The sequence below is a fragment of the Pecten maximus genome, chromosome 5, assembly GCF_902652985.1.
Source record: "Pecten maximus chromosome 5, xPecMax1.1, whole genome shotgun sequence".
NCBI lineage: Eukaryota > Metazoa > Mollusca > Bivalvia > Pectinida > Pectinidae > Pecten > Pecten maximus.
The window spans coordinates 26,589,883-26,615,280 of record NC_047019.1 but is presented as its reverse complement, the minus strand read 5'-3'; the positions used below and the strand labels follow the sequence as shown (position 1 = coordinate 26,615,280).

The window sequence follows — 25,398 nt, the reverse complement described above, 5'->3', positions numbered from 1 at the left end:
ATTTCACGATAATGCCCAGAGCCAACTTTCATTAACAAGAAAATTATCCGCCACGTCCAGTTGTACTCTGCAGTAAGGTACATTAGTAAGACAGACATATACTGATCTCACGAGCTGATAGACTTTGTATACGTCATAAACCAGGACTACGCGGTATATATTGTCCACGTCACATTGCACGAGACATCACCATGATTTTATAGTTGTTTATACAAACTTTGATCTACTTTACATTAAAAATATTCAATATTCATTGATTTGGAAACATCAGCTTTACTTCGAAATCGATATAACATCATTTGCTAGTGACTGTGACTACAAAATCGGAGACACAAGCGTAAGAGGACAGGGCCAGCTGTTGCACCGACAAAACCTAAGGAAGTTGGTTGATTTATTGGCAGACGACTCGGGAACGGATGGCGCGAGAGAGGCACACGACTTCTGCACGCTCTTAATATGAATGACTAGGAGTTAAACATGATTGAAGATGTCTTCACAGAAGTTCTAAAACAGATCAGAAGTAACTCAAACTTACAGAAGACGTGAAGGTATGTAAGATAGACATAAATGTAAAACATAGACGTAAAACGAGACTTGTCATGCCGATCAATATATCATCAAAATATGCATTTTTACGTTTTTATATACGGTGTGTCATGTTACGTTAAAATTCTGAATTAAGATATAGATATATAACAATTTCACTTCTTCTCAGACAAAATATTGTCTGTGAAATCGTAGTAGGTTCAAAGATGCGAATACAGAAAGATTAGTGTTAGAGAATTACCTGCCCCTTCCCCCCTCCCCCAAACCCTCATATATTCCACAACAATATTGTAATTATAATGCCGATATGTACTACATTGTATGTACTATGTAATCATACAATCAATAAGTGACGTGTTGTTGAAGTATGATAAAAGAGTCTCTCTGTATGTTATTAATGTATACAGTGACACACCGTTCATTGTACGGGATGAATAAATCTATAAGCATATACTTATTATACATTTGATTTTCTTAGTCTGTATCTAAAATATGCTTGTTGAATGACTTATACGAAACTGACTTTTACACCGCACATAAATGTATTAAATCGCAAGTAAAAGATAATTGAACATATATATTTATTTGTCGATAATTAGATATAGGATTTCAGATTAAACTGAACTTTTATATGTGCAGTTTTCCCTTTTTCATCTCCTGTGACCGTTTTCTTGCCCCTTCTCATTGCCGCTCCCACTAACCTCATGTCTGTACATACCTGAACAAGAACGAACCAAAAGGCTTACAAGTATTAAACATTGGCCATTTAGAATCGAGGTCAGTCTCGATTCGGGGACGTGGTTGGGAGGGTAAGAGGCCTAGTTTGGTGTTGGGTGTTGTGGGGTAGAAGACATTGAAATATACTTACATGTATTTAATAAACATGGTTGAGATTACTAATCATATGAAGAGGTGTGTTTTATTTTTGAATTCATTAACGATCAAAACCACAACATTTTCGTAAAACGAGGACCGATTTCCATTTTATATTGTCCCCAAAATACAAAATACAAGATTTTTTTTAATTTAGAGTTATGATTGTAACAATATAACTTTAGCTCAGTCGAGCTATTCTTACGGCTTTACATATATATTCCCCAGAATAATTCTATTGACTGCAGAGCTAAACAGTGGTGTTATGAAATATCAATTTGATGTACTGTCACGTGAATAATTCGTTAAGTTGTCATGTGTCATTGTAAAATGAGCTGTTACGTAACAAGACCTTGAGGCATTTTAGATTGAAGTTATAATTAATAAAAGGAAAATTAACTTAGGATTGGCTAATATTGGTACCTAGGATATAATTGTATTCAGTCAAAAGGTTTAAAGGTCAATTACATCAATATACACGTAATGCAATATTTATGATTACTTATAGTTTATGTGTATAAGTTCTCCTTAGGACTATGGTTAAGTATTTATTTTATCATACCTATGCTAAAATCCGGATTGGATATGCTTTGTGATCTAGTATGAACGTTTTCTAGTCTCTCCTCGAAAACCTCTCGTATCATCCTGACAAAGTACAAACAAAGCTGTTTATTGTTGAATTTTTTTATCTATTTTTTCCCTTTTGTGATTAACTTGAACAATTAAACATTGATATAGCATTTCAAGATTAATTTGGTCACGTGACGTGTAAACTTTCGCAAACTTGGAATGAACTTAGCCGTCGGCATATTTTTATTCATTATATCGTAATCAATTATGGGCGGCACTTAGCAACAGCGCCATGCACTTTTGTGAAATAGAAATTGAAATCAATTTATATATAAGAATGTCGGAAATAGCGTTGATGACATGTCCGTCTGTAAGTACAGGTATCTGATAGATACACCCGCGGTGATTTTATTTTACACAAGATAAGATTCATAAACACAAATCTACACTGACATATTCTTGTATCACTTTGTCCAGACTATAAATAGGTATTTGATAACATTGTGCTAAACATGCATGTTATCGAACGATATTTACCGAACATCTGCGTCACATTAAATATCTATCTTTTATACTAAAATGCACGTTTATATAATAATATCTGTATATATATATATACGGATTACTTTGGAGATGGATTTGAAAATAACTTAGATTATTCTCTTGTAATAAACGAAATCTCATCTTGTGAACATGTTAATTTGTACATTGATTGTATGTAATATTACTGATGGAGATATTGAGATATCTCTACTAATAAATAAGACATTTTGTAAATATGAAATCTCATTTGAATCTGATTATATGTATATCAAAGATATGTTGCATTTGAACTGTATTATGTAATATGTGTACGTTATATCTATGTAGTATTACTAAGAAGATATTGAGATACTCAATTTTGATTAAAACATTTTTTGTCAACTGTACACATCAGAAAGTCAGAGTTGTCTGATAACATATTTTACTGACACGGTGTAAATGTGATGTGTAAATGTGATATAGAACATGATTCTATGGCTCAGTTGGTAGAGCCATGGAATATCAAACTGGATAACTAGATTCGATTCCTTTCGGGGCGCTCGGCAAGGATGTGTTTTTGTAAAATAAAAAAAAATGATAATATTAATAATACAGAACGACGCCAAGATCTACCACAGAATATTACGGACCGCCTGGCTCTTTTGTATTAGATTTCTTAATTCTACCATGTTTGCTATGCAACGCCAGTTTTGATTGGTTTAAAACCATGTATTATTTTCCAATAATACACGCTCGTGCCAATAATACACGCTCGTGAGTCACAGCTGTTACAATTTTATATGTCTAAAATTCACCCGTTTCATAAAAGGTTACTATAGCCGAGTGGGCTAATGGGTTAGTCTTTCCATATATTTTTATGACGACGCGAGTTCGAATCCTACGGAGGCCCGCCTCTTTTTTTATTTTTATTTTTTTTTTAATTTTCAAAATCAATGCCATATGATAGATGTTTTTGATCGTAGTATTGTATTGCCTGTATATTTCATCAACAAATAATGCAATACTCAAGAAATAAATTACAAGGTTTACTCGGGGTTTCTTTGCTTTTTTTCTATTAGAAAGAGGTCGATCTCAGAACTAAACAGTACATGGTAGAATAGAAATAATCAACTTTGACTCGTGTATTGTTGCAGGATATACAACTCTGACTCGGATATTTTGCAATTTTAATTAATAACTCAGGCCTGCGGCCTTCGTTATTAATTTAATTGCAAAATATCCTCGTCCTCGTTGTATATCCTGCAACAATACACGAATCATCGTTAATTATTTCTTAAATAAAAGGTCAAATGCATGTATGTATCATTATGCACAATCATCACTGAAATATATAATGCACCAAGGTCACTTAATGCTGTCTTATATACACGTACATATATATTTATAACTGATGCGTAAAAAGGTTTTATATACTTTAATTGTATGTGTCATAATTATTTTGATTTAGTATCAAACTACGGTCGTCTTCTAGCTTCATAATAGAGGTGCATTCCCTTCAGCTTGAGGACTGGCGAACTGGGGGCCTTGGGTGCGATCCCCTTTGGAGACACTTCACTTTCTTGTCATATTTGGTGTATTTGATTGTTAGATCCAAGTACAAGCTATATGACATTGAGAGTTTTCGTTAGACGTATACTCTGGGTTGATACATAGGTGATAAGAAGTTGAATACATCTTTTTACATGCTGAAGTAGAAGCATCTAAAGTTTAATATTTACATTTCCAGACGGTATTTCCAAAACAGCACAATGATAATTTTCACATTACTTGGGATTCTGTGCCTGACCAGAATGACTACCGGTAACCATTGTACAGTCACTGGGACAAAGAAAAACAGAATGGTGGACTTAGATAACGCTGGAGACGGCGTCGTGGTGGCGTCATTAGGAAGTCGGACATCGATGACGTCATCAGATTGTGTTAACACGTGTTGCCATACAGGTAAACAAATCAGGGTCGTTATACTTCCACCGTCTGTTTAGCCAAATATTGGCGTTATAAACTGGCGAGGTCTCAATATATCATTACATAAGTAGATATTCTTTGTAACAGGTTCAGAAGGTAACTTCAGGATTGATATAACACAACAAACCGAAGTGTAGTCTAAATAAACCGCGAAATTTCTTGTGTAATAGCTCTATAATATAAACATATAATCAAATGAATACTTATAATATAATTTACCATACACAATCCCTGTGGAAATCAACTTTTATTGACGAGCTCTTTTCTCTGATTAATTATCAATTATTAAATTATTACGCCCCTGTATCGGCCAATGTAAAGCGACGTTACAAAAGGCGACGTCATTTTGCTACGCTAAGAACTGATAACATTAATCTAAAAGCCAATGGAAATGTTACTAACAAGATTAAAATATACATACTTAACGTTCTCGTAAACGGATCTTTTGCACCTCCCCGTCCAGATTATGAAATTGATTTTGACATATTACGATTTTGTTTTGTCGTGTCCCAGGCCCTAAGTATCACTAACGAGTCTTAAAAAAGACGTAACATCTGTATGATGTCCCTTACATCAATGACAAGTCTTAGAAGGACGACATATCTGTATAATGTCCCTGACATCACTAACAAGTCCTAGAAGGACGAAATATCTGTATGATGTCCTTAATATCGATCACTAACAAGTCCTAGAAGGACGAAATATCTGTATGATGTCCTTAATATCACTAACTAGTCTTAGAAAGGAAGAATCATCTGTATAGTGTCCCTTACATCACTAACAAGTCCTAGAAGAACGAAACATCTCTATGATGTCCTTAATATCACCGACAAGTCCTAGAAGGACGAAACAGTTGTATGATGTCTATAACATCACTGACAAGTCCTAGAAGGATAAAACAGCTGTATGATGTCCTTAACATCACTGACGAGTCCTAGAAGGACAAAACAGCTGTATGATATCCCTAATATCACTGACGAGTCCTAGAAGGACAAAACAGCTGTATGATATCCCTAACATCACTGACGAGTACTAGAAGGACAAACAGCTGTATGATATCCCTAACATCACTGACGAGTCCTAGAAGGACAAAACAGCTGTATGATATCCCTAACATCACTGACGAGTACTAGAAGGACAAACAGTTGTATGATGCAGTTTAATTCATTTTGGTTCTAATGTATCTTACTCCCAATTTGTTTTGAATTTGGCTAATATCCTGTGTGTTTTATTCAATCCTGTATCGACAACAGCAATGCAATGCGTGCTTCAGGACACTATAACTAATTTAACCATACGTGAGGCCAACGTGACGGCGAATACCTTATACCTATGTCTGTGTTCTGTTTCAGCTGAGTGCGATGTTGCTGTGTTCGACAGCAGAAATGACAGTAATACAGATACGAACTGCCATATGTATACGTGTGAAGGGTGCGAGCTAAAGAAGAAAAGTAGTTTCACCTCATATTTCATCAGCAACGAGAATGACGTCAAAACCACCACAAAAGGATCTATAAATAGTGATGCTTCTAGCACGCGGACATCATCCACATCATCACCAATGACGACCTCTGAAAAAAATAATTCGCCAGAATTTGAAAAGATTGTGCTAAATAAACCCACGGATACAATAAATGTGACAGACACCGTTCCAGAGGCGGAAAACTCCGTGAAAGGAAATTTACAGGAATCGGAAATAGATATTCCATTGGTGATTCCCGATTTTGCATCTAAATTAGACGATTCCGAGATAATACAGCCGGGTTCGGCCGGAACTGACAGGCCGACGAAAACTGCTTCACCAAACGTTAATTCGGATAGCAATATTTCTCCGGTAGTACCTGGGTCGAAAACGGGCGGTGTTACATCCGACACATCTGGGGCACAGACTAGCGATAGTGAGTCAAACCCTTCAACGAAAACAAGTGACGATTCCCCGTCTGGTCAAACAAACACGGATACCAGTCCCACTTCAGATAACACACCATCAGAAAAAACACCAACAGGATCAAATGGTGATACTTCAGGTTCTCCTATTGACAAAAGTTCATCAGATACATCTCCATCTTCAGACTCAACTCAGATAGACTCTTCTAGTGGAAAGCCATCAACAGTTCCTAACGGGGATTCCCCAATATCAAATATTGATTCAAGTACAGATACAGCAGCAACCTCGGATACAGTGCAGACAGAATCATCTAATGATAAGTCAACAACGGACACAGATACTGCGGTATCAAGCACTGCATCAAAAGTACCGCTACCTTCGGATGCAACACAGATTGATTCATCACAAGACAACCCGACGACAGACACATCAGCCGATTCCGCAGTGTCAGACACTGCTCCGAGCTCAGATACATCGCCACCTGCTGATGCTACACAGTTAGACATACCTCCCGGAAATCCAACAGACGGAATATCATCCGATTCAAATCCGCCAAGTTCCGACTCCGGTAGTCGGACGCCATCACCGAAGTCTACATCCGAAAATGTACCTAATAAAGAAGACATTCCTACCACTCAAACAAAAGTTACTTCATCATCAGATAACTCAAAAGCAGCACCAGTCGACTCCGTGACATCAGGCAATGATGCTGGGAGTATCAATCCACCAACATCGCAAACAGATAATTCCGAGACACCGAAAGCTACGTCAAATTCTGCAACCACTGCAGATCAACCATCCGTTGCTGACGTGCCTGAAGGACTGCCCACTGATGACGTGACAGGGAGTACAGCAAAACAAACAGGTCTGACAGACAATCAGGCGTCGACAGACAGTGGTTCAAAGGCAGAAGAGGCAGACACACAACAAGGTAAACAGTTATTTCACAATCAATTATCCCAGATATGTTTAAAAAGAGAAAAAACTTGTAGCTAATGAATTTGGGATCGGGTGGATAGAGAATACAGTAAAAATGAACCTTACGAATATAACATTCAGCATCATCCAAATCTTAAGAGAGCTACTCCAACTATTCTTCTGTTTTTTATGTGAATTTCTTTTTATGATATTTGATATGTGTTGTGATTTATATTGGATACACCCATAAACTCAACCTAGATTCTGCTTTTTTTGTTTACTTATTTATTTATTTCATTTACTTATTTTTTGTTTTTTTGTTTGTTTTTATTTTTTTATTTACATATACGTTTTATTTTATTATTTTCATATGAATGTAGCCATCAAAACAACACCAAAACCTACAACACTGAAACCGACAACTCCAAAACCAACAACACAGAAACCGACCACTCTCAAACCAACAACACAGAAACCAACTACTCCAAAACAAACAACACAGAAACAAACCACTCCCAAAACCAACCACTCCCAAACCAACAACACAGAAACCAACCACTCCAAAACAAACAACACAGAAACCAACAACTCCCAAACCAACCACTCCAAAACCAACAACTAAGAAACCAACCACTCCCAATCAAACAACACAGAAACCAACCATTCCCAAACCAACAACAAAGAAACCAACCACTCCAAAACCAACAACACGGAAACCAACAACTCCCAAACCAACAACACTGAAACCAACAACTCCCAAACCAGCCACTCCAAAACCAACAACTAAGAAAACCAACCACTCCCAATCAAACAACACAGAAACCAACCATTCCCAAACCAACAACAAAGAAACCAACAACTCCCAAACCAACAACACTGAAACCAACCACTCCCAAACCAACAACTCAGAAAACCAACCACTCCCAAACCAACAACACAGGAACCAACCACTCCCAAACCAACAACTCAGAAACCAACAACTCCCCATCAGACAACACAGAAACCGACCACTCCAAAACCAACAACTCCAAAACCAACAACTCCCAATCAGACAACACAGAAACCAACCACTCCAAAACCAACAACACACAAACCAACAACACACAAACCAAAAACTACCAAACCAACAACTCAGAAACCAACCACTCCCAAACCAACAACACAGAAACCAACAACACAGGAACCAACCACTCCCAAACCAACAACAGAGAAACCAACCACTCCTAAACAAACAACACACAAACCATCCACTCCCAAACCAACAACAGAGAAACCAACCACTCCCAAACCAACAACATTCAAACCAACAACTCCAAAACCTACAACAATGAAACCGACAACACAGAAACCTACAACACCAAAACCAACAACAAAGGCACCAACAACACCAAACCAACAACACAGAAACCTACAACACAGAAACCAACAACACAGAAACCAACAACACCAAAACCAACAACACAGAAACCTACAACACAGAAACCTACAACACAGAAACCAACAACACAGAAACCAACAACACCAAAACCAACAACACAGAAACCTACAACTCCAAACCAACAACACCCAAACCAACAACACAGAAACCTACAACACAGAAACCAACAACACAGAAACCAACAACACCCAAACCGACAATACAAAAAACTACAACAACCAAACCAACAACACCCAAACCTACAACACAGAAACCAATAACTCTAAAATCAACAACACCCAAACCAACAACACCTAAACCAACAACACCCAAACCAACAACACCTAAACCAACAACACCCAAACCTACAACACAGAAACCAACAACTCTAAAACCAACAACACTGAAACCGACAACACAGAAGCCTGCAACGCCCAAACCAACAACACCGAAACCAACCACTCCCAAACTAACAACACAGAAACCAACCACTCCCAAACCAACAACACAGAAACAAACTACTCCCAAAACAACAACACAGAAACCGACAACCCCAAAGCCAACAACTCCGAAGCCTACATCTCCCAAACCTACATCACCAAAACAAACAACACCCAAATCAACAACCGCAAAACCGGCAACACATAAACCAACAACGCAGACACCAACAACTCCCATACCTACAACACAAAAACCAACGTCAGATAAACCAACAACTCCAAAACTAACATCACTTAAACATAAAGTTACCACAGCACAACCAACGACACAACAATCAGCATCAACAGAAACAACACAAAAGCCGCCTAAGCAAAAACCACAAACAACAACAAAACCAAAGCAAACAACATCAAAGCGAATTACAGCTAAACCAAGCACAGCTAAGCCAGCTACAGGAGAGCCAACTGAAAAGCCAATCATAACAAGACCAAATGCTGTAACACCAACAGGAAAGTCAACAACACCAATTGAAATCACCAGTACACAGAAATCTAAAACTCCAAAACCAGAGACACCAATGCCAACAACTGCACCAAAAACTACACCAAAACATACCACTCCAACACAAGCAACAGCAAAGTCAACACCAATAATTGAAATCACCAGTACACAGAAATCTAAAACTCCAAGACCAGAGACACCGAAACCATCAACTGCACAACAAACTACATCACAATATACCATACCAACACATACGATGGCAAAGTCAGCTGCACAAAAGCTGACAACACCGAAGCCAACAGCACCAAAACCAACAGCAAAAACACCAACAACATCAAAGCCAATCAGTCCAAAGACAGTGACAACCGAGCGAACAACAAAAATACATACACTTTTCCCCGAAACAACTCCTAGAATTACAAACGAGCCAACCACAGAATTACATATACATTTCTCCGAAACATCAACAATCCATATTAATCCAACCACAATACAACAGATCGACATGGAACAAGGTAACGTGTTATACATATTATTTCAAATTATCTACATTAGTGATTCATTCATACATATGATATTGGATTTGTACTTTTATTGAATCATTTTGGATGCAATATTTGAATTCTGATGCACAAATATTTCTTTCTATGAATGTTCTTTCTGATTTAGTATATTCAAATAATATGGGACTATTGATATGTTTATCACATACATGGGAAATGTTATAGGGTTCCTTGTTGAATAATTTTGGTTCCGTTAGCATGGGGCCATATTAATTATATATATATATATATATATAGTCCAATAATCCAATATGTATTTAGAAATAGCCACATTAACGTATAGTAATACATCATTGCGTCAATGACTATCTGGCAATTTTGTCTCAAAAAAGTAATTTAATGACATATATCAAATGGTTTGGCTTCACGTGCTTTGGATATAAGATACTTAAGCACATGGTGTTCGGTATCATTTTTACGGGATGGATTTGGTTATAATAAACTATGAATTAAAATATTGCATACATCCTAAATGATTTATATATAATACAATTTGCATTCCAATATGTAATAACGTGCACACACATATCTAAAATGCATGCCACACATACTGTACGTACTAACACATTCCAAACTAGGTAGGGTCATCCGGCTCTGAACTAATAATGTCCAACCCATAATCTAATAATTTATTTTTATTAAGTTTCAAATATTTTACAGACATGCAATCAGACAAACATAGACATGAAAATATACTTGTACCTTATACTTATACAACTTAACATGATTGTTGTTATATAATGTCGACAGAAATATTTACTATAACGTATACCTTGTAGGTATATTGAGAACCTAATCCACGTATGAATTATGCATATTTTGTACACTGATATGCGTATCAACACTAATGAAAAAAAATCAAGATAAATATTAAAGCATATTTCATGAACAAAAAAAACAAACAAAAGAAAACACAGAAACATAACACAAAAACATAAAGCAAGACAAAAACAAACAAACCTACTCGGTTGAAAACATGGACCATGTAGCCGTAGGTCAGTAAGATTTTGATTTAATGTATTGAGTTGTTGGAGAAATTAAATTTTTCAACGTGGAAGCGAAAAAACAATCATATATGAAAGAAGAATAAAAAAAAGTAATGTACGAAGGGGAGTAGATAAATTTAAAGTACTTGCGTGTAGATAATGTTTGAATTATTACCATTCTAGTATCTGAGTGTTTAGCTATTCTTTATCTTTATCTTCACTTTTCAAAATAAGGATTTTATGCACTTTTAATCCTAATTTGATATGCATTTTCATACTTTTTAGTGTTAGTTCCAATCCTTTTGTATATATGTATTGTTAATATCAAACCATCTCAGTTAAATTTTGAGTACTTATTGATATATTTACCATGAAAAAAAAATCTTCTTTACCAAATCTTAATCTGAGGTTTTTAGCTGTAATATCCATTCTTAGGTTTTCTAACAGATCAGATACATTATCACATTTTTTAATTTCTCACTAGATAGGGAAAAACAGAATACATGCACATGCTTTTTTTCATATCATCATGCATTAAATATTCAAGTCATACCCATGGAAGTATCTGTTTACAGATTCACAATGATGTCGTCCACAAGTAGTATTTCCTCTATGATAATGATAGCATTATGGTGAACGTAATGTTTGTTCTGTTTGGTTACCTAAATCACTGACTGAGATATAAGCGAACGAAGACGTGTATCATTTTCTTTGCATTAATTCTGTTCATAGATCTAGATAAGACTTCTCTTTGAATCATTAATAACACAATTAATATATTGTGATTGTCAGAGAGCAAAGACACGCACCTGTACAAAAATGCACCCATATATATGTTACAACTCACAACGTTTGTTAGCCAGCCAAGTTAAGATTCATTAAGGAATTATATACACAAAACATCTTACCACGAGGTAAAATGAATTGATGAAAACATAACCTATTACCTAGAATGATTACCATGTGTGGGTTACGAAATAACCGAAAGGCAGAAATAGGGTGAAACCTCCCACAATTAAATGTAATATCAAAACAAAAAATGTATATATAACATATTATCATGAGGAACTTTGAATTTACTTTTGACTGTAGAAGTCCATAATTTTATATTTTTCTCGGATTAAATTATATAAGTTTAGCTCTGATGGATTAACTCTAGCTCTGATACAGAATGATAAATGTTTATATAAAAAACCCATACAGAATGATAAATGTTTATATAAAAAACCCATACAGAATGATAAATGTTTATATAAAAAACCCAGACAGAATAATAAATGTTTATTTAAAAAACACCATACAGAATAATAAATGTTTATATAAAAAACACCAGACAGAATAATAAATGTTAATATAAAACCATACAGAATAATAAATGTTTGTATAAAAACACCATACAGAATAATAAATGTTTGTATAAAAACACCATACAGAATAATAAATGTTTGTATAAAAACACCATACAGAATAATAAATGTTAATATAAAAACGCCACACAGAATAATAAATGTTAATATAAAAAAGCCATACAGAATAATAAATGTTTGTATAAAAACACCATACAGAATAATAAATGTTAATATAAAAACTCAATACAGAATAATATATGTTTGTATAAAAACACCATACAGAATAATATATGTTAATATAAAACCATACAGAATATTAAATGTTTGTATAAAAACATCATACAGAATAATAAATGTTTGTATAAAAACACCATACAGAATAATAAATGTTTATTTAAAAAACACCAGACAGAATAATAAATGTTTGTATAAAAATATCATACAGAATAATAAATGTTTATATAAAAAACACCATACCGAATATTAAATGTTTGTATAAAAACACCATACAGAATAATAAATGTTTGTATAAAAACACCATACAGAATAATAAATGTTTGTATAAAAACACCATACAGAATAATAAATGTTTGTATAAAAACACCATACAGAATAATAAATGTTTGTATAAAAACGCCACACAGAATAATAAATGTTTATATAAAACCATACAGAATAATAAATGTTTGTATAAAAACATCATACAGAATAATAAATGTTTGTATAAAAACACCATACAGAATAATAAATGTTTGTATAAAAACACCATACAGAATAATAAATGTTTGTATAAAAACACCATACAGAATAATAAATGTTTGTATAAAAACACCATACAGAATAATAAATGTTTATATAAAAACGCCATACAGAATAATAAATGTTGGTATAAAAACGCCACACAGAATAATAAATGTTTGTATAAAAACACCATACAGAATAATAAATGTTTGTATAAAAACACCATACATAATAATAAATGTTTGTATAAAAACACCATACAGAATAATAAATGTTTGTATCAAAACACCATACAGAATAATAAATGTTTATATAAAACCATACAGAATAATAAATGTTGGTATAAAAACGCCACACAGAATAATAAATGTTTGTATAAAAACACCATACAGAATAATAAATGTTTGTATAAAAACACCATACAGAATAATAATTGTTTGTATAAAAACACCATACAGAATAATAAATGTTTATTTAAAAAACACCAGACAGAATAATAAATGTTTGTATAAAAATATCATACAGAATAATAAATGTTTATATAAAAAACACCATACCGAATATTAAATGTTTGTATAAAAACACCATACAGAATAATAAATGTTTGTATAAAAACACCATACAGAATAATAAATGTTTGTATAAAAACACCATACAGAATAATACATGTTTGTATAAAAGTACCATACAGAATAATAAATGTTTATATAAAAACGCCACACAGAATAATAAATGTTAATATAAAACCATACAGAATAATAAATGTTTGTATAAAAACATCATAAAGAATAATAAATGTTTGTATAAAAACACCATACAGAATAATAAATGTTTGTATAAAAACACCATACAGAATAATAAATGTTTGTATCAAAACACCATACAGAATAATAAATGTTTATATAAAAACGCCATACAGAATAATAAATGTTGGTATAAAAACGCCACACAGAATAATAAATGTTTGTATAAAAACACCATACAGAATAATAAATGTTTGTATAAAAACACCATACATAATAATAAATGTTTGTATAAAAACACCATACAGAATAATAAATGTTTGTATCAAAACACCATACAGAATAATAAATGTTTATATAAAACCATACAGAATAATAAATGTTGGTATAAAAACGCCACACAGAATAATAAATGTTTGTATAAAAACACCATACAGAATAATAAATGTTTGTATAAAAACACCATACAGAATAATAAATGTTTGTATAAAAACACCATACATAATAATAAATGTTTGTATAAAAACACCATACAGAATAATAAATGTTGGTATAAAAACGCCACACAGAATAATAAATGTTTGTATAAAAAAAGACCATACAGAATAATAAATGTTTGTATAAAAACACCATACAGAATAATAAATGTTTGTATAAAAACACCATACATAATAATAAATGTTTGTATAAAAACACAATACAGAATAATAAATGTTTATATAAAACCATACAGAATAATAAATATTGGTATAAAAACGGCACACAGAATAATAAATGTTAATACAAAACCATACAGAATAATAAATGTTAATACAAAACCATACAGAATAATAAATGTTAATATAAAACCATACAGAATAATAAATGTTTATATAAAAACGCCACACAGAATAATAAATGTTAATATAAAACCATACAGAATAATAAATGTTTGTATAAAAACACCATACAGAATAATAAATGTTTGTATAAAAACATCATACAGAATAATAAATGTTTGTATAAAAACACCATACAGAATAATAAATGTTGATATAAAAAAGCCATACAGAATAATAAATGTTAATATAAAAACACCATACAGAATAATAAATGTTAAAATAAAAACACCATACATAATAATTAATGTTTTTGTTTTTTGAATTCAATGTGGAAAAGGTGTTAAGTTATGCACAAAGACCATTTCCCTAAATTTATCAGAAAGGTTCTAAATATAGAACGGTTATGAATATAGAAGTATATACCATTTACAAAGGGTTTTCAAGTTTTCTAAATATAGTTCCGATATGTAACATTCAAAACTCATTGCATGAATAGACAACGTGTTATTATCTAATCATAAAACTACATAATTTACTACATAATTCAATTATGAATATGTGTACAAATCAACAGACACATTTCCATTGATTTAAAATAACGGACATGCGTTATTTGTAAAATAAATAAGAAAACATAACGCTATTTAATTAATGTAGCATTGCCAAGTGATATATTGTTATATATTTTCGGTACTAGGCTATCATACAATAATTCTCTCTTACATTGGGAACATAATTTTAAGTAAAATAATTACTTTAACTTCACAAATTATTTTAATCATCAATTGCATAATTATTTTGATACTGTCATTATGTTTTTATAATGTTTGTCAACTGAAAGCATAATGTATTTTGAGATTTGTTTTATTGTATTCACTATTCATTTCATTTTATTATATTTGAGTAAGTACTCAACTACGTAAAAAGATCCGAAAATGAGTATCAATAACTAAAATAACAAGTATGTTCATCCATGACACCGTTTCAACCTTCGTCTTCATACTACATATTGGTATGTTGGTATGAATGCATTTCTTCTTCATTTTATCCGATACCTGAGATGTATGGAAGCATGTTATAGTTGTTGGAGAAAAACACTTGAATTGCCATCAGTTTTAAAATAGAAAGAAGTTCACATCTCAAAATACATTATACGAATCAGGAAATGTGGAAAATGGAATATATCAGGTGGCTGTTTCAATATTCCAGAAACAAAAGCTGTGGCAAGTGATTCCTCTGATGAACTTCCAACACATAAACCAACTACGCTAAAACTCGCAATAGTAAATACAACAGATGGCAAACCTTCAAAACTCAAATCTGAACCGCACGAACATACAGCAACTAGACCCAAGGTGTCTATATCATCAAACAATACAAATGTCAGACCTACAACAGCCAAACCTACTACGCCTAAACCTACAATAGTCAGACCTACTACACCTAAAGCTACAACAGTCAAACCTACTACGCATAAACCTTCAACAGTCAAACCTACTACACCAAAACCTACAACAGTCAAACCTACTACACCTAAAGCTACAACAGTCAAACCTACTACGCCTAAAGCTACAACAGTCAAACCTACTACACCAAAACCTACAACAGTCATACCTATTACACATAAACCTTCAACAGTCAAACCACCTACTACACCTAAAGCTACAACAGTCAATCCTACTACACCTAAAGCTACAACAGTCAAACATACTTCGGCTAAACCTACAACAGTCAAACCTACTACACCTAAAGCTACAACAGTCAAACCTACTACACCAAAACCTACAACAGTCAAACCTACTACACCTAAACCTACAACAGTCAAACCTACTACACCTAAACCTACAACAGTCAAACCTACTACACCTAAAGCTACCACAGTCAATCCTACTACACCAAAATCTACAACAGTCAAACCTACTACGCCTAAACCTACAATAGTCAGACCTACTACACCTAAAGCTACAACAGTCAATCCTACTACACCTAAAGCTACAACAGTCAAACGTACTTCGGCTAAACCTACAACCGTCAAACCTACTACACCTAAAACTACAACAGTCAAACATACTACTCCTAAACCTTCAACAGTCAAACCTATTACACATAAACCTTCAACAGTCAAACCACCTACTACACCTAAAGCTACAACAGTCAATCCTACTACACCTAAAGCTACAACAGTCAAACCTACTACACCTAAACCTACAACAGTCAAACCTGCTACACCTAAACCTACAACAGTCAAACATACTACACCTAAAGCTACATCAGTCAAACCTACTACGCCTAAACCTACAACAGTCAAACCTATTACGCCTAACCATACAAAGGTTAAACCTGCTACGCCCAAAGAAACATCAACTCATACAACGCCTAAACCTGAAACATTTGAAGATAAAGGGACAAACTATACAAAAGTTCAACCTACCTCTCATCAACCTGCAGCAAGCAATCCTCCAACAGCTCAGCATACAAACTCTAAAACATTAAAACCTTCCCTGTCTCCACCTAGAAATCCTGAACTTATAGATGGCAAAACTGCACCTCAACATACAACGGCCAAACTTACAACAGTAAAACCTATAACAAAACCTAGAAAAAATATGCCTTCACCAGTCAATCAGACGACTTACCCTACAACAGATAAACATGCAATTTCAGCAGCCAGGACAGCTATGCCAAAGACTGAATCATTACAACCTGCAACAAGAATTATCACCACGTCTCCGCCTCATCGTACAACACCTACGCCTATAAAAGCCAACATCACAACACCCAAACTCATATCGCATAAATCAACAATACATAAAGTAACAAAAGTAAACCCCACGACACATAAAATTATATCACATAATTCTACAATACCAAAAGTGACAGCAATAGACCTCATGACACAAAAACGTATATCAAATAACGCTATAATATCTAAAGTCGCAACAGTAAACCCCACGACACAAAAACCTATATCAGACAACTCTACATTACCAAAAGTGACAACAATAAACCTCACGACACAAAAACCTTTATCAAATAACGCTATAATATCTAAAGTCACAACAGTAAACCCCACGACACAAAAACCTATATCAGACAACTCTACAATACCAAAAGTGACAACAATAAACCTCCCGACACAAAAACCTTTATCAAATAACGCTACAATATCTAAAGTCACAACAGTAAACCAAGAAACAAATAAAGCTATATCACAAAACGCTACAACACCCAAACTCACTACAAGAAACCCCACGACATATAAACCCATATCAGATAATTCTGCAATACCTAAAGGCCAAACAATAAACACCACGACACATCAACCTATATTAGATAATTCTGCAATACCTAAAGGCCAAACAATAAACACCACGACATATAAACCCATATCAGATAATTCTGCAATACCTAAAGGCCGAACAATAAACACCACGACACATAAACCTATATTAGATCATTCTACGATACCAAAAGTCACAACAATAAACCCAACGACACATAAACCTATATCAAATAATTCTACAATACCTAAAGTCACGACAGCAAAACCCATGACACATAAACCTATATCAGATGATGCTACAATACCTAAAGCCACGACAGCAAAACCCCCGACACATAAACCTATATCAGATAATTCTACTAAAACTAAAATAACAACAGTTAACCTCTCTCCACAAAAACCTATATCAGATAATTCTACAATACCCAAACATACAACAATGAACCCCACGACACATAAACCTATATTAGATCATTCTACAATACCAAAAGTCACAACAATAAGCCCAACGACACATGAACCTATATCAAATAATTCTACAGTACCTAAAGCAAAAACAATAAACCCCACGACACATAAACCTATATCAGATAGTTTTACAATATCTAAACCCACAACAATAAACCCAACGACACATAAACCTCTGTCAGATAATTTTACAATACTTAAATTCACGACAGCAAAACCCACCACACATAAACCTATATCAGATAATGCTACTATATCTAAAGTCAAAACAGTAAACCCCACGACACATGAACCTATATCAAATAACGCTACAACACCCAAACTCACAACAATAAACCCAACGACACATAAACCTCTGTCAGATAATTCTACAATACTTAAATTCACGACAGCAAAACCCACCACACATAAACCTATATCAGATAATGCTACAATATCTAAAGTCACAACAGTAAACCTAGAAACAAATAAAGCTATATCACAAAACGCTACAACACCCAAACTCACTACAAGAAATCCCACGACACATAAACCTATATCAGATAATGCTACAATACATAAAGTCACGACAGCAAAACCCACGACACATAAACCTATATCAAATAATTCTACTGTACCTAAAGTCACAACTATAAACTCTACGACACATAAACCTCTGTCAGGTAATTCTACAATACCAAAAGTCACAACAATACACCCCACGACACAAAAACCTTCATCAAATATTTCTACAGTACCTATAGTCACAACAGTAAACCCTAGGACACAAAAACCTTTATCAAATATTTCTAAAATACCTAAAGTCACAACAATAAACCCTACGACACAAACACCTATGTCAGATAAGTCTACAATACCAAAAGTAACAGCAGTAAACCCCACGACACATAAACCTATATCAGATAATTCTACAATACGCAAACTTACAACAATGAACTCTACGACACATAAACCTATATCAGATAGTTCTACAATACCTAAAGTCATAACAGTAAACCCCACGACACATACCCCTCTGTCAGGTAATTCTACAATACCAAAAGTAACAGCAGTAAACCCCACGACACATAAACCTATATCAGATAATTCTACAATACGCAAACTTACAACAATGAACTCTACGACACATAAACCTATATCAGATAGTTCTACAATACCTAAAGTCATAACAGTAAACCCCTCGACACATACCCCTCTGTCAGGTAATTCTACAATACCTGAAGTAACCACAATACACCCCACGACACAAAAACCTTTATCAAATATTTCTACAGTACCTATAGTCACAACAGTAAACCCTAGGACACAAAAGCCTATGTCAGATAATTCTACAATACCTAAAGTCACAACAATAAACCCTACGACACAAACACCTATGTCAGATAATTCTACAATACCAAAAGTAACAGCAGTTATCCCCACGACACATAAACCTATATCAGATAATTCTACAATATTTAAAGTCACAACAGCAAAACCCACGACACATAAACCTATATTAGATAATTCTACAATATTTAAAGTCACAACAGTAAAATCCACGACACATAAACCTATATTAGACAATTCTACTATAACTAAAATAACAACACTTAACCCCACGACACATAAAGCTATATCAGATAATTCTACTATAACTAAAGTCACAACAGTAAAACCAACGACACATAAACCTATATCGGATAATTCTACTATAACGACAATAACAACACTTAACCCCACGACACATAAAACTATATCAGATAATTCTACAATACCAAAAGTAACAACAGTAAAACCAACGACACATAAACCTATATCAGATAATTCTACTATAACTAAAATAACAACACTTAACCCCACGACACATAAACCTATATCAGATAATTCTACAATACCAAAAGTAACAACAATATACCCAACGACACATAAACCTATATCAGTGAACTTAACTATGTCTGGAAGCACAGCAGTAAACCCCTCAACCCATAACCCTTCACCGGTAAACGACACGACACTTACAGTAAAACTTGTTAATCCAACCTCTCGGCCTACACCAGGAAACAAGACAATAAGTGGATCCCCCAAAATCAATCAATCTACTTTTGCACCAACAACGCCTAAGCACACCGCAGTCGAATCATCGTCCATTATATCACAACATTCTACTCCTAAGCATTACACATCTAGCCAGACGACACCTGCATCAGGTTTGCATAAGAACAGTACACTTTCATTAGCGATACCGAGAAACACGACATCTGCGTCTGATACATTTAATACGACACATGGATCAGCAATACATAGAGACACTACAATTGAATCTGCAACAGCTGAATACACGACAATTGGATTAGCCGTACCTAGAAACACATCAGAATCTGAAACACTTAAACTCACTACATTTCGGATCAAAAATACCCATGAACACGAGTTCTAAATCTGAAACACTTAAACAGACAACAATTGAATCAACTATAACTATAAACACGACTTCTGAATCTGCAACAACTAAACACACAAGTGATTCAATAAAATCGATGAACACGACATTTAAATCTACAAGACCTAAAGCTACGACACATGGATCAGTTACACGTAAGCACATGACCTTTGCAACTTCTCTGCCGACAGAGAATTCGACAACTTTACCATTCACACTTCAGACAGATCAGACGACGACTAAGGTCACTAAAGCTCCAGTGGTTAAAACATCGACTCCTGCAGAGAAGTCAACAACGGTACAATTCACACTTGAAACAGATCAAACCGAAGAACCTTCAACGAAAATTCCGGAGTCCACAACATCGCCTCCGGGCGAGAAATCGACAACAGTACAGTTCACATTAGAAACAGATCGAACCGAAGCACCTTCAACGAAAGTTTCGGCGTCTAAAACATCGCCCCCGGCCGAGAAGGCGACAACGGTTCAGTTCACATTAGAAACAGATCGAACCGAAGCACCTTCAACGAAAATTCCGGTGTCCACAACATTGGCACCAGCCGAGAAGGAGACAACGGTAAAGTTCACATTGGAAACAGATCGAACCGAAGCACCTTCAACAAAAGTGTCGGCGTCCACAACATTGGCTCCAACCGAGAAGGCGACAACGGTACAGTTCACATTGGAAACAGATCGAACCGAAGCACCTCACACGAAAGTTCCGACGTCCACAACATCGCCTCCAGGCGAGAAATCGACAACGGTACAGTTCACATTAGAAACAGATCGAACAGAAGAACCTTCAACGAAAATTCCGGTGCCCACAACATTGGCTCCAGCCGAGAAGGCGACAACGGTACAGTTCACATTGGAAACAGATCTAACCGAAACAACACACACGAAAGTTCCGACGTCGACAACATCGCCTCCGGCCGAGAAGTCGACAACGGTACAGTTCACATTGGAAACAGATCGAACCGAACCACCTTCAACGAAAATTCCGATGTCCACAACGTTGGCTCCAAGCGAGAAGGCGACAACGGTACAGTTCATATTGGAAACAGATAGAACAGAGAAGCCTGTGACGAAACGACCAATGATTCCAACCTCCCAATCAGCAGGGAAGCCATCAACGGTACATTTCACACTTCCTACAGATCAAACAGAACCGCATACCTCTAAAACAATGACGATTTCGACTAAACCAATGCTTCCACAATCTAAACCGACAGAAAGCGATTCAAAAGAGAAGTTGACAACGCCACACTTCACATTTCAAACAGACCGAATAGGACCACTTTCAACTAAAGCAGACACTTCCATAGACCGGGCAAGTACCCCGATATCTTCCACACCACTAAACCTTATAACGAACGCACTTATCCGTACAACGGCTGCGCAAGTGACTACAACAAGGCTGAAAGCAACGAGCAAGGATATTAGTACACCACAGCCTACTACTACTGGAAAGCACCATACACTGTCACACCAACATACTACTTCACCACAACCACAAACAACTACAGAACACCACCCCACAACTCCACCGCACCAGCATACAACTACACAACACCAACACACATCTCCACCTACACCAACAACTTCAACGCAACGTCACACAACAAAAAAACACTCATCAACAGCAACTAACCCAAAAGATAATGACCGCACAACTAAACCACAATCTACGTCACTAACCAGCACGATATTGCATGATCACACTACTAAACCTACAAGAGAAACATTAGCGCAACTGATACCTTCTACTACTATTCCGTATGACGAAATTGATCTTAAAGAAGGTAATCTAAGTCAATGTATGGTACTCCTTTTTAGATAATCCAAAATACATATGCTTTCATTTGCACTCAAACAATCGTGCGGATACTAACAATATATTTCGTATCGTTAATCGAAATCATGAATGATTTAGTCATTTTAGATCATTCTTATCATTTAATGCAGGATCAATTAAATTACTTTTTACGTTACATTTATATGCTTTATATAACGTTTTTACTCTATTGAACAAAATACAGTAAAGCCGAATGTTCGAGTTAGTTATATAGCCCCTAACGTAAAAATGATATCCATTAATTTGACTTTTTGCTGCTTTTTCTTGCATTTAACTTTTTTTTCCTGAAAAATTACTACGCGGTTCTTCTAGCCAATCAAGCCGACACCTCGAACAGCGACGTCAGATAACGAAAAAAAAATTAAAAATAAAAAAAAAATAAAAATGCCTGTTGCACACAAAACATTTTAACTATCAGATACAAAGGCAATTGTCATAGTATAGAAGCATATGAATAGAAATGTATTCTATGGACTGATTTTAAAAAACAAAATTCTAATTATTAGATTGATTACAAACAAAATTAATATACAATAGGCATGTCATTAAAACATAAGTACACTGAAGCAACTGGTATCATTAACATCTAAATTACTTTAACTCGAATATCCGTATGTTGCTCCTATTGGTGCTTATAATCAGTAGCTAAGTGACATTTAAACACGAACTGTCATCTAACAACAGTTCTGATTGGTCAGTTATGTGGTATCAGACCCAACGATAGATCACTGTTACATGATTTTTAAATAATTCATACAACTTTTCCTTTCAGATCTACCCGACAACTACAACGCTCCATTTGTCAATCATCCTACCATGGTGGCCACAGCATTAATAGCCGCACTGTCCTTCGGAGTCATCTTCTTCTTTGCTGTTACAGCGATAGTGGGGAAGAGGTGTTACGATGGATGGCAGAGGCGCCATTACTCTAGAGTTGACTATCTAATCAATGGAATATATAATTAGGACGCCTTAGTCTGTGTATTGATAATATTATTCATTTGAAAGTATTATTTAGACCGTCTCAGTATGTGTGTATCCAGTAATAGGTTCGTCCAATTATTCTGATGCCAGTTTCGACCTTCTCAGATGACAGATACTGATAGTTCATGTATACTTCGTATCATGAAGCGAAATGAACACCGACGAAAAGGAATAGTGTATGTCAAGGTTGAAAAGAACTACGGACCAATGTTAACATCAACGTAAACTCAATGTTTCGCTTGAACATTTATCATATGGTGTTTGGTAAATATTTGACTCTGTAGAGATATCACATGTTTGTATAGAAATCTGATTCACTTATGTTAAAACATAAGACAAGCTATACTGTATGAACGTAAAAGTTACGCATACTTATTTGTTGTATTTATTCGGCATTCACGGTTTTGCTTTATTCTTAATCGAAATCCCTTAACATGGTTCAAAGAGATTAGATAACAAGTTCAGTGTTCATATACGAACAAAAAAGGAGGTTAACTAAGTTCGCGACTAGAACTCGTTTTAAATATTTGTACCTTCTTTGATTTGTATAAATTTGTGTAAATCAATCGCTGTGTTACTGTAGATGAAGCTATATTGGGGAGTAACGCATATGCTAGAACATTTTTCAGAATATAAAGTATATATCCATTTCAAGGAAATATCCTATCGTCTCCGCCCATTTGCGTCACATATTGCAGTAGGAAGAATTGAGCTATTCCTTAATGACGTTCACATTTATTTATATACCCTATTTATGTGTGTGATGATAATGCATTTAGTTATAATTCAGACCTAATTTACGTCTACGGTATAGTTCCATTCTGAGAGATGTTCTCGTCTGATTCATGTTCACTTATTTTGTTAAAGTCTCACTCATTTAGTTTATTTTATCCCATTACATTAAATGTAGTTTATGTCTAATTTAATTTAACATATATTGGTCCATGTCTGTCTCAAATCTAATTTATCTTTCTCATATTCGCCTTCGAAAATTTAATTTTAATATAATTGTGTGTTATGTGATATTCGCACATACAGAGGTGTAATGGTCATATATGTAGTTCAGAAATTTGTCATTTCCTCGTTTGAAGATATCATGACTGTTATTTGGTGATTTCAATGTATTTTCGACAATCAAATAAATGAAGTCACTATCAACATACTGTTTTTAAATTTCATTCCATTGTATTAATATAAACATTAAATGGTTTATGTAAAATTAAACTTGTCTATTTTTATTTTAGATATATTTATAACTAGACTATCAACGACCGATTTTTCTTAGTATTTTAAAGTAATTGAAATTGATGAATTTGCTTAACCTTAAAATTTTAGCATAGTAAAAATGTCTTTTACCCCATTCAGAAACAAAACAAAGAGAGAAACAGACAGACAGACAGATCTGGTTATTCCCTTCGTTTTAAGAGTTTTATTATATGGAGATGTTATCCGTTATAGAGAAGTTTAACCAATATGATTTTAACTAATATAAATTATTTGCAGTATGTCAAGTCACCATTC

The 25,398-nt window shown here is 34.4% G+C and overlaps 1 protein-coding gene across 1 annotated transcript; it reads left to right on the top strand.

Annotated features, from left to right (window-relative positions):
• The first annotated feature begins 123 nt into the window (after positions 1 to 123).
• LOC117327689 (proteoglycan 4-like) lies at positions 124 to 25,101 on the top strand. The gene is given in 10 exon segments (XM_033884798.1): positions 124 to 548; positions 4,259 to 4,473; positions 5,850 to 7,316; positions 7,684 to 7,820; positions 7,822 to 8,091; positions 8,093 to 8,217; positions 8,219 to 8,672; positions 8,675 to 8,849; positions 8,852 to 10,177; positions 23,666 to 25,101. Coding segments are annotated over 9 exon segments (4,341 nt in total). The 5' UTR covers positions 124 to 548; positions 4,259 to 4,280; the 3' UTR covers positions 23,860 to 25,101.
• Positions 25,102 to 25,398: the final 297 nt, after the last annotated feature.